The sequence below is a fragment of the Danio rerio genome, chromosome 5 (genome assembly GCF_052040795.2).
Source record: "Danio rerio strain M-AB ecotype USA chromosome 5, GRCz13ab, whole genome shotgun sequence".
Lineage (NCBI taxonomy): Eukaryota > Metazoa > Chordata > Actinopteri > Cypriniformes > Danionidae > Danio > Danio rerio.
Window position 1 is genome coordinate 60,818,773 of NC_141025.1, and position 12,054 is coordinate 60,830,826.

The 12,054-nt window shown below is 35.3% G+C and overlaps 1 protein-coding gene across 2 annotated transcripts in view; it reads left to right on the top strand.

The window, feature by feature from the left end:
• Nucleotides 1-785: 785 nt before the first annotated feature.
• anapc2 (anaphase promoting complex subunit 2) overlaps nucleotides 786-12,054 on the top strand; it is a 29,437-nt gene continuing 18,168 nt past the window's right edge. The window contains exons 1-8 of one of the 2 annotated variants that reach the window (XR_015489869.1): nucleotides 786-1,014; nucleotides 2,046-2,301; nucleotides 3,829-4,153; nucleotides 5,498-5,630; nucleotides 9,652-9,853; nucleotides 9,955-10,074; nucleotides 10,158-10,275; nucleotides 10,373-10,551. Coding sequence is in view for 1 of the 2 variants with exons in the window: in NM_001256746.3 (NP_001243675.2) it covers nucleotides 949-1,014; nucleotides 2,046-2,301; nucleotides 3,829-4,153; nucleotides 5,498-5,630; nucleotides 9,652-9,853; nucleotides 9,955-10,074; nucleotides 10,158-10,275; nucleotides 10,373-10,551 (1,399 nt within the window). In the remaining variant the exon portion in view is untranslated. The remainder of the gene's footprint in view (nucleotides 1,015-2,045; nucleotides 2,302-3,828; nucleotides 4,154-5,497; nucleotides 5,631-9,651; nucleotides 9,854-9,954; nucleotides 10,075-10,157; nucleotides 10,276-10,372; nucleotides 10,552-12,054) is intronic. The other variant, NM_001256746.3, reaches the window with a different exon arrangement.

The following is a 12,054-nucleotide window of genomic DNA, read 5'->3' on the forward strand; positions in this document are numbered from 1 at the left end:
TTCTGAGTTTTAATTTATAGAGGATAGATAAAAAACAACGAACGCATGAATCATAATAATAAATGTGTAATAGGTACTGAGTTAATCATTTTAAATATAATTAAGCAAACAATCATTCATGAGAGAGTCGCAAAGAACTTGCATCATCATCATCATCATCATCATCATCATCATCATCATCATCATCATTTTATTATTATTATTCTTTACAAAAAGTTTACAGCAAAAAGTGTTAAAACTGTGAATTTTTTTGTCTTTATTTACAAAGTTTTTATTTACTTTGTAAATATTATTTAATTGGATAATTTGCCTGTGTACTATTTACTATTTTATTTTATATTTTATTGTTAATTTTATTAAAACATAATGAAAAAAGAAAAAAATGTTATTATTATTATTATTATTATTATTATTATTATTATTATTATTAGTAGTAGTAGTATTAGTAGTAGTAGTAGTAGTAGTAGTAGTATTTATACGTTGCCATTTCTTATAATTATTATTTTTATTATTTTAAAAATAATTTTAAGCCCCTAAGCAGTGTATACAATATAAGACTATACATACAACAACAAATAGGCTAAATAATTATCTTTAACAGTGAAGAAAAATACAACTAAAAACAACTAAAAAAGCAAAAGTTACTCATTAAACATTGGGAAAAAAATTTGCAAACAGATAAGGTTTTATAAGCTTATTTGGTATCAGACAACTGGATCAATGAACGATTATCTTTTTTTCGTCTTCTTCTTACGATTATCAACATCCGGTAAAGTAACATCAATGTCGTCATCGACGAGCGACGGCAGTTTGAAGAAGAGCGCTACATTTTCTCAGTGCATGAAATATTTTATTGTATATTTTAGACATGTTTATTACGGAGTAACGGGATATGGACGGATAAGTGCAACGAGCATAGCCTAACTGCTGTTTACTATCTGCGCTCTAATGAACGAGATGCAGTCTGTGCCGCAGGGACTGTCAGTAGCCTGGGACACAGTGACATCTTCTCTGGTGAGTGTTAAACATAATTTAAATCGTGTAATGCTAACGATAAGGTGAAAGGCGCTAGAATGCTGAAAGAGAAAGCTTCTTAAAGCATCTAATTGGAAATCAAAAATAATCTTTTTACAGGGCTGCACGATTTTGCAAGAACTGATTTTGCAATATCATGTGTTCTATGAAATATATTACGATTTTAATGTCACTTCATAAGATGATTTAAATTAAAAACTATTAGGAAAGAATCTAAAATATTGTGATATTTGTGTAGGGAGTGTGTTTATTACAATGTACAATAAACAAATCGAAAGCATAAATGAATACAACAGAACAAAGATACAAATCAAATCGTGCTGTTTAGTGTTCTGGATCAGGAACGTGCACACATAGGGCTCAGCCTGTGCAGTGTACATGCCCTTTTTAGTCTAGGATAGAAAGTGCCCTTCCAAAATGATCTGAAGTGAAAAAATTGACGGATTCATTTTTGAGTATTTCTAAAGTACTGTAAAATACTCGCTTACCCAAAAAACCCAGAAACCATAATATGAATTTTCCGTAATTTGGATTTTTTTCATGGCAAGGTTGATATTTTCATTGATTTGCTCATTTGTAGTCTAATAGATGTCTTTGGAGTGTGTACAATACCGCTCCTAACTTCACAAAAGTAAAGGAGTAAAGAGAAAGTAAAGATGAGTAGGAGGCTCGTTCTTTATCCTCGCGCTGCAAGTGTTCTGTTTAATCATTTTCTTGCTAGTAAAGCATTCAATTTTTCCACTTACAAATTCATGTTTATTACACACCATGTAAATAGCAAATGTGCCATGGCGCATTGCAATTGACTCTTAAAGGAATTGTTGGATGAAACTCTGATTTGTTTAATGCACGTTTTGCTCAAAACACACCCAAAACCTATTAAGAGAATTGGCACAACCCTGTTACACCATGTGCTTTAGACTTTGCACCTAGATCGTAAAATAGAGCCTGATGTTTTTACACTTCTATGTATTTAAAGTATCAAACATGTAACCCAACCAATTTTTTAGGTCTCTCCTGTGCAACAGAATGTGTCTACAGCTGAGGCTCTTTCTGATGCCTTGTCCCTGCTGACCGAGCATGGACTGGGTCAGTATGTGGAGGGTTGGCTGTTGGAGACTTTGCAGGTTCGTTTGACTACATCTGTTGCTCCAGAGTTCTGGACAGGGCTCAAGCAGCCAGAGGGAGATTCACAGGAGAGAGACAGGGCAAAAGCCTTACTGGACGCTTTCAGAAACCTTCTACAACAGCTGGAACCTTTCCTTGGTAAAGCTGTTGCACCCTATTGTTTAACAGCTGTTGTTATTGTTGTTGTTGTTTTTTATTTTTACACAATCTACGCTTTTCTAAAAATATTAGAGGTAAATGAGTTTTGAATTAGTTTATTTTGCCATTGTGTTGCAGCTGTTAAATTTACAAATTGTTTTTTTTAGAAGAACTAAATATATTAGATGCATCCCAAATTGCATACTTATGCACTATTCTACACCATTTTGTAGTATGAACTTTAAATAACCAGCACTTCACACACTCTGTACTTTATTACTTTATTTATTTTGGATTGTGGAGGCAAAATTCTCCTACAAGAGTGATTATACGCCTCCCGATTGTGAATGCGTTATACTCATGGCATTTGGTACTTTGGTCATTTATTTCACTAATTTGGGACTCGTCAAATGTCATCAGGGAAACGGTTTCAATTTCTGCTTAATAAAAAGAAACGTTAGTGTTCTATTTGGGATGACACTACATTCATATACTATGCTGTTAAGTGTGTAAGTGCATAAGTACATAGTGCATTAGTGTGTACATGTAGTGTTCCATTTGGAATGCAGCTATTGTAATTTAAATGTGTTGTGATTGCAATGGTTTCACCAGAAGCTTCAAAAGGCATAAATGTTCTTGTAGATATAGATGTCCTTTTTGTTCAATCGGGTTGTTAAAGAAATAACAAATGCACAAATCGATTTTTCACTAGTCCAGTTTCTTAGCTAAAATAACGACTGATAATACATGCAACTTTTGTCCACCTATCATAAGTAACCTATGATTTAAGATTACAGAAAAGTAACAATAAGAAGAAATAAAGTATTTTCCTTAAAAATAAAGATGTTCTAGGAGTGCCTTTCACAAATGTTTGACCCGAAACAGCCAAACTGCAAAAGTAACCATCTTCCTACTGTATGTTCTTTAAATATGAGCACTTTGTGATATTTACACAGGAATGACCCTAGTTGAACTTGTGCTGAGGTGGCTAATTGAGCCTTTTCAGCCTAGTTGAGAACCACTGTTCTAAAAAGTAAACATAATTTTCATGCTTAGTATTACCATATCTTCTACATTTAAACTTGAAGTTTTGTTTTGTAGTTAAATGGATAGTTCACCCCCTAAAAAACTTACTGACTTTTACAGTTTTTTTTTCTCTGTTGAACACAAAAGAAGATATGTTGAAGAAAGCTGAAAAGCTGTAACCATTGACTTTCATTGTAGGAAAAATAAAGACCTAATCATCTTTGGTGTTAAACATAAGAAAGAAACTCAAATAAGGTTTGAAACAAGCGAAGGGTGAGTAAATGGACAGAAGAAAAATTTTGGGGTGAACTATCCCTTTAAAATGTGCCTTATTTATACACAGCTGGTAGAACAATTCAAAATCTGAAAAGTTCTGATGCATGATTTTCTTTCTGTTGGATTTTGGGTGTTGTGAACCTCATATTTATTTGTTAGATTTAACCCACTGAGTGTACAATGCTAATTAATGGTGTTAATGCAATTCCCCTTTTTTCCTTTAAGGTGGTCTTGAGAAACTGGGCTCATGGCAGGAGGAGAGCTGTGGGGATTTGTGTGGTCCAGGGCCCCATGGTCTGATTGAGAGAGCTTTTTCTGTCATTCGTGCCATTCTTTTGTTCTCGCCTCCACCTGTCCTGCAGGAACGCATGTTGGAGTTTTATAGCCGAACATTCTCAGTGCACATGAGTCAGGCAGGGGAAGCTGTGGAGGCTGAGGAGGGAGCCATTGATACTGATGAAGGTGGTTTGTGCTCGGGCTGTGCCACCCTCCCTCACCTGTGCTGGTGTCAGGAAGCTCTACAGCAGCTTCAAGAGCTCAGCCACATACTGTGAGTTAAAGTCAAGTGCCATTGTGATGAATAATAACACTGCAAATGCAGCTGCTCCACTGTTGTTTGGTTACTATTTGCATACTATTGCTGTTTGTAGTGTCAGTTGGCTAATATGTTTAAATTGAACTGTGGCTATGAACTGTTGTGTAAAATCAGAATCACGTTTGCAGTCTCCACTCATATTTAGCAAAAGCACAGCTGTTGCTTTGTGATGTTTCATAATAATATAATTTACTATATACCTGTATCTTGAAGGTATAGAAAATGTCCCTACCATTTACACACATTCAAGTTATTTTAAACTTTAATGAATTTATTTCTTATTTTTTCTTTTATTTTTTGAACACAATAATAAGATATCCTGAAGAACGTTGGAAAAAAGCGTTTATTGACATCCATAGGAACTTAAAGTACTATGGAAGTCAATGGCTGTTTTTTCCATCATCCTTTACTAGTACCATTTTTTGTGTTATACAGACTTAAGAAAGTCAAACAGGTTTGAGACAAGTGGCAGATGAGTAAATGCAGCATTAAAATATTTGGGCAAACTACCATTTTTTGCCCCATGTTTTTAATTTTGGGGTTATTCCTACAGCATTCTAATAATTAGAATCATAAAAAAGCATTCACTTTCAAGGATTGTTTTATACTATTATATGGCATATTTGCACATTACTGAAACAACCATTATTATATTATTATCATAAAATGTGGTTAAAAATAGTACTTTGGTTGTCTTACATTCCAATTGTCCCATTTGCTTCTTTTAATACAGCACTGACATACAGTTAAATTCAGAATTATTAGCCCCCCTTTAATTAATTTAATTTTTAAAAAGTTTTCCCAAATGATGTTTAACAGAGGTAGGAAATTTTCACAATATCTCTGTGTATTTTTTTCTGAATAAATTCTTATTTAATTTATTTCGGCTGGAATAAAAGCAGTTATTACATTTTTAAAAAACATTTTAAGGTCAAAATTATTAGCCCCTTTAATCTATATGTTTTCCGATAGTCTATAGAACAAGCCATCGTTATGCAATAACTTGCCTAATTACCCTAACCTTCCTAGTTAACCTAATTAACCTAGTTAAGCCTTTAAATGTCACTTTAAGCTGTATAGAAGTGTCTTGAAAAATATCTAGTAAAATATTATTTACTGTAATCATGGCAAAGATAAAATAAATCAATTATAAGAAATTAGTTATTAAAACTATTATGTTTATAAATGTTTTGAAAATATTTTCTCACCAAAAAAATAAACAGGGGGCTAATAATTCAGGGGGGCTAATAATTCTGACTTTTACTATAAATTTTGAAGTTTTTTGTTTGGTGATTTCAGGTCCAGACTACAGCTGTTGGAACGCGTGAGCTCAGAGGCTGTGACCAGCATCTTGCACCAGCTAATAGAGCAGAGAATGGAGCAGCGCTATAGAGGAGAATATGAACGCTCTTTTCTTACTGACTTCAATGATGTACGTAACTTTCATCCATTTACAGACCAGAAAACATCATTTAATTTTATGTTCTTTGCTTAAAGGCATAGTTCACCCAAAAATGAATCAAAAGAAGATATTTTTAAGGAAGCTAAAAAACTGTAAACAGTAGCTATGTTTCCATCCACCTATTTTTATGTGCATTTTGGATATGCGCATGAAAAAACATTTGATGGAACCGTCATGATGCACCTGAATTTTGAAACTGCGCATAAAAAACATGCGCAGAACTGAGTAGAATAAACACTTTATTCGATAAGAAAAGATGCGCATAAACTACGATGGTAACACTTTTACTGCACAAATTCCATTATGCGCATTAAAGTGATGTGATTTTGTTGTTGGAGATCATGTGATGATAAAAATCTGTGTGTGATAAACCAACAGGCTGAGCACATTGTTAAACATCTAAAATGTTGTTTTGGTCATTCTAAAACACCTTAACCATTTCAGTCTTCATTCATTTATTAATTTTATTGTCGGCTTAGTCCCTTTATTAATCCGGGGTTGCCACAGCGGAATGAACCGCCAACTTATCCAGCAAGTTTTTACGCAGCGAATGCCGTTCTAGCCGCAACCCATTTCTGGGACACATCCACACACACATTCACACACACACTCATACACTATGGACAATTTAGCCTACCCAATTCACCTGTACTGCATATCTTTGGACTGTGGGGGAAATCAGAGCACCCAGAGGAAACCCACGCAACGGCAGGAAGAACATGCAAATTCCACACAGATACGCCAACTGAGCCGAGGTTCGAACCAGCGACCTTCTTGCTGTGTGGCGACAGCACTACCTACTGCTCCACTGCCTCGCCCCCATTTCAGTATTAGTGTTGTATTATTAATTATCTCCAGAATTGTCAAAATGCCTTTAAACATCACCATGTGTTCTTCTGAGGTGCAATTAATTTATTAAATAAGGAAAATATTGACGCAGCTTCTACTAAAGCAAATTCCATTTTTACTGTTGATATTTGGCGCCAGTTAATCAGGAAGTGAAGATTTTGTTCTTTTTGACTACTTGAATGGAAACGCTGCTTTATTTTCATGTCTTAAGTGCGATATTCCAGTTTTGGCATAAATTAAATTTGCATTTTTGGATAGAAACACAGCTATTGACTTCCATAGTAGGAAAAAACAAATACTTTACATGTTAGTGATAGCAGGTTTCCAGCCTTCTTCAAAATATAAACAAAATAAAGAAAATTCAACCAGTTTGAAACAAGTAAAGTGTGAGTAATTGTTTTGGGTGAACTATCCTTTTAAAACGATTGCACGTTTTGATGTATAGAATAGGTTATATGCACAGCTAGTGTTACAGCTAAATAGGCTTTTATTTAGTTGAGCAGGCATAAAATGAGATTAAAAAAAACATCTTTCCTTCAGGAGCAGCTGGCGATTTTTGAAACTCCATTGAAAATACTGTTGTTTATAAATGTTCATATTTTAAAAGCATGGCACAGATCAATGGAATTTAAAACAGTGCTTCTTGTCTGGTCTGAGACCCACTTTATATCGTATATTGATCAGGCCGTGAAGTTCACTGAATTTTAATGGAGACAGATCTCAAACACAGTGATTTTTGTATGGGCACGATAGATCATCCGAAGCTGACTTACTGAAAGTCAAAAGTCCTGTGCATATATACCCCATTATGCTCATGGATTTAAACAAAATGCAATTATGAATCCACAATGTGCAAATTAATCCATCTAGATTAACATATGGTTAGTTACCTTACCTAAAGGCAGGTATTTTTGTTGAAATTTGAACTATTGAAAAGTGTATGAACTTATTAAAGTGCTCATTAAGTGAAGTATATTTGTAAACTTATTTCAAGAGGATCACATGCTTATGATTGTCCACGTCTGGTCCCACATTAACTTTATGATTGATTTATCAATTGGATGATTCCTAACTCCAGGCGAACTCACGTTAGGTACAGTTGCCTTGAACCGTGCCAAAGCACGATTGTCCCCCATCCCCTCTCCCCCTTGGCCTGCACTCCGGTAGGCATTTTTTACCTACCGGACCTGAGCACAATTACATCATCGATGATGCAACTGTTCAGTTTAACAGGAAGAGAATCGCTCTCGCTCGGCACAAAGATTGCTTTAGTTATATTGGTTTGTATTATTTTTTGGCATTTGGAATGCAGTGACACACAGTTAAACACTTTGCTGAAGAGATCTACCAATTTTGACGTTTATAAATTATCATAAAAGTCCTCGTGCTGCAGGTACTGTTGAAACCAGAAGTTTACATGCACTCTAAAAAAAGGAACGTAACCCTTTTTAAAAAAATTGTCTGATGGTAAATCATACTAAACATTTACTATTTTAGGTCCGTTAGGATTACCTAAATGATTTACATTTGCTAAATGGCAGAATAATGAGAGAGATTTTGTTTGATAATTTTTTATTAATTTCTAGACAGTCAAAAGTTTACATACTTTTCCTTGGTATTTTTTTTAGCTTTGCTTTTAAACTGTATAAATTTGGTCAAATGTTTTGGGTATCCTTCCACAAGCTTCTCCGAATAGTTTGAAGGAATTTTGGCCCATTCCTCCTGACAGAATTGGAATAACTTAGTCAGATTTGTTGGCTGTCTTGCTCGCACAAGCTTTTTTAACTCTGCCCACAAATTTTCTATTTGATTGAGATCAGGGCTTTGTGAAGGCCACTCCAAAACATTGACTCTGTTGTCCTTAAAGCACATTTTAACTTATTTAGCAGTATGCTTAGGGCTGTGGTCTGTTTGGAAGACCCATTTGTGGCCAAGTTTTAATTCCCTGGCTGATGTATTTCTACATAATTTCTTCATGATGCAAAACAGCCCCACAACATGATGCTGCCACCCCCATACTTTACAGTTAGGCTGGTGTTCCTAGGCTTGTAAGCTTTCCCCTTTTGTCCTTCAAATGTAACACTGGTCATTATGGCCAAACAGTTCAGTCTTAGTTCCATCAGGCCACAGGACAGGTCTCCAAAAGTTATTATTTTTCCCGGTGTAATTTAGCAAATTGTAATCTGGCTTTTTCTTTTGTTGATTCTGGCTTGTTGATTTCCCATGTCACACAAGGGAGCAGTGTGTTTGAGGTTTTGCTTTAATACTATTCTAAAGTTGTGCCTGCAAATAACTCAAATGTTGTTAATTAGCCAATTAGAAACTTTCAAAACCTTGACACCATCATCTGAGCTTTTTCAGAGGCATAATAATCTTATTGTACTAGACTTTCGAGAAAACAATTTCTCAAAAAAATCTCTCTCATTATTCTGCTATCAATCATAACAGAAAGGAATTTGATAATCCTAACTTGCCTAAAAAATAATTTTTATTTTAGTTAGAAGTTTTTTAGTCACAATAACATCTGACTTTTTTAAAAAAAAATGGTTATGTGCCTTTTTATGAAGTGTATGTAAACTTCTGGTTTCAACTTTATTAGAAGGTTTCCTGAAGGTGCAGCTGATGTGCAGTGAGGGGTTTGCGTCTTTGATAAACTACGACAGTTTGCGTTCAATAAAAATTAAGAATGATTAATAAATCCATATGAAATAGTCACCAGAAAGTGATGCGCTTCTTTAGTTTCGGACTCAGGCGCGCTTTGCACACACTACAAGCGTACCGCGCCAAATCCCAACTGAACGTGCCTGAGCCTGATTCAGAGTGCTCACACTTCTCAAACGAATCGAGAACCGTGTCTGGGCATGGTTTAAATAGCATAGTGTGAGTGCGCCCTCACTATAAATAACCAGAGTTTCTTATAGGACAGTAGAGAGTATTTACTGGAAAGCATGGAAGCAGAGAGAGGGGAAGGATTGGCATAGGGCCGCGAGGCGGGAATTGAACTCAGGTCGCAGTGAGCACCTGAGTGCATGTGTCGACGCAGTAACCACTACACCACTGGCGCCGACCTAAGTGTGAACTCTTGAAAAGAAAAAAAAAGTCATTTATAATTTCTAATTATAACAAATAATTTTGTTTCCAGTGGTTGGGACAGGTTTTGGGATGGCTAAGCAGAGTGTTTTCCAGTAAGGCGGATGACGTGGGCAGCGAAATCACACCCATAGATGGTAAGATGGGTCAACCAGCTAATGCACTCCTCCAGCGCTGGCACTGCCACATGCATCAGTTCTTCTGTCGCATCTATGTAAACATGAGGATTGAAGAGCTATTCAGCATCATACGAGGCAAGAAATAACCTCCATTTATTTATCATACTGCATGTTATTTCATCTTGGTTGTTTCATTATTTTATCCATCAATAATTTTATTTTCATTACTGTTGTAGATTTTCCAGAATCTACTCCTGCCATTGAGGATCTTAAATTCTGTCTGGAAAGGACCAATCAGAGGCAGCAGCTTCTTGCCTCCCTCAAATCAGCCTTTGAAACACGACTGCTGCACCCAGGTCTGGGATTCAGATGGTTTTCACACTTGCTAATTAAAAAACTTGTGTAAATACATTCATCATGCGTCCTTTTCTCATTACAGGTGTCCACACATCTGACATTATTACTGTTTACATCTCTGCCATTAAAGCTTTAAGAGAGCTTGACCCCTCCATGGTCATCTTGCAAGTGGCCTGCCAACCCATTCGTAAATATCTCAGGTTTGTGTTTGAGAAACTTTTTTTTTGTACACCAGTTCCATTTTTAGTTTTTAATAACAAACCGTTTCATTGTATTTTGTAATGTTGAAAATGATAGAACCCGTGAGGACACTGTGCGCCAGATAGTGGGCAGTCTGACCGGGGATTCGGAGGGATGCACTGATCTGGCTAATGAGCTTTCTCGAGCTGACCCTGTTGCCCTGGAGACACAGGACAGTGAAGATGAGGGGAGTGATCCAGAGGACTGGACTCCAGATCCCACCGATGCACTCACAGGTTGGTGGTAACTGTCAGAGCACACCAACATAAGGAACCCAGTAAATAAGTTTTATTTTGCATACGCAACCGGTCAAAAGTTTGGGGTCAGTATGATTTTTTAAATGTTTTAAAAGAAGCTTTTCCTACTTACCAAGACTGCATTTATTTCATCAAAAATACAGTACACATTGTAAAATTGTGAAATAATATCACTCTAAAATAACTGTTCAAAAGTAGGTTATAATTTAATTTAATAATTTATTCCAGTGATTTTAAAGATTAATTTTTAGCTTCAATGCCCCATACTTTATAGTCGCACGAACCTTTAGAAATTACTTTAATATTAATTATTATGATTATTAATATTATTATTAATATTATTACTAATAATGGTAATAGTAACAAAAATAATAATGACTGGAGTATTATTTTTTTAAACTACGTACAACAAGAAAGCTGTTCCTTAATTATTTTTATTAATATTTAACAATATTTTTTTTAATTTTACATTTAATAAATGCCGCCTTGATGAACAGAGTAATTTTAGCTTTTAGAGTAATTAGAAAGCTTTTTAGAAAAGGCAGAAAAATCTTTATCATATAATACCATTTTTGATGATATGGTCAAACTGATTTTTATCTTTTGTTATCCAAAATGTTTCAGCAAATGAGATGTCAGGCAGCATCAGTAGCAAATAAAATGATGTCGTAGAATCCTGGCTGTCCTATCGGATGTCGAAGGTGTCCAGTGTCACCCCTCTTACTCAGTCACTAGGGCCGTCATGGTGTCCCAAATTGCAAAAAAAATATGACAATAAATTCAAAATTCTCTCACTTACAATGTATTGTTGCTTAATCTATTTTGATTTAAAAATCTACTTGGATTGAAATTAATTTGTATTACAGTGTTAAAAATTGCTTCAAAAGAATGAACTAAATAAAATAGGTGGTCACACTTTATTTTGATGGTCCGATTGTTGAATTTAAGTTACATTGCATCTACATGCCAACTAATTCTAATTAGATTATAATAAGACTGTTAGGTTGGGGTTAGGGTTAGTGTAAGTTGACATGTATTTGAAAAGTTTCTTACAGTCAAATGTCTGTTCAAGGAGCAGTATCAGCAGATATTAAGCAGACAGTCTACTAATACTCAAATGGACTATCAAAATAAAGTGTTACAAAAAGGTTTCTATTTAATGTAATATGTATTTATATAAGGCATTTATCATGTATAGCCATACACCCAAAGCGCTTCACAATCATGAGGGGGATCTCTCCACACCACCACCAGTGTGCAGCATCCACTTGGATGATGTGAAGGCAGCCACAGGACAATGGCACCCACCACACACCAGCTATAGGTCTAGGGGAAAGATAATCATTGAGCCAATTCAGTAGATGGGTATGATTGAGAGGCCATTTAAACTACAGCCAATCCAGCAAAGCACACTCAGGCTCAAACTAACACATCAGACAGATATAAAACAAACAAAATCTGAAAGATGGAACTACAATACAA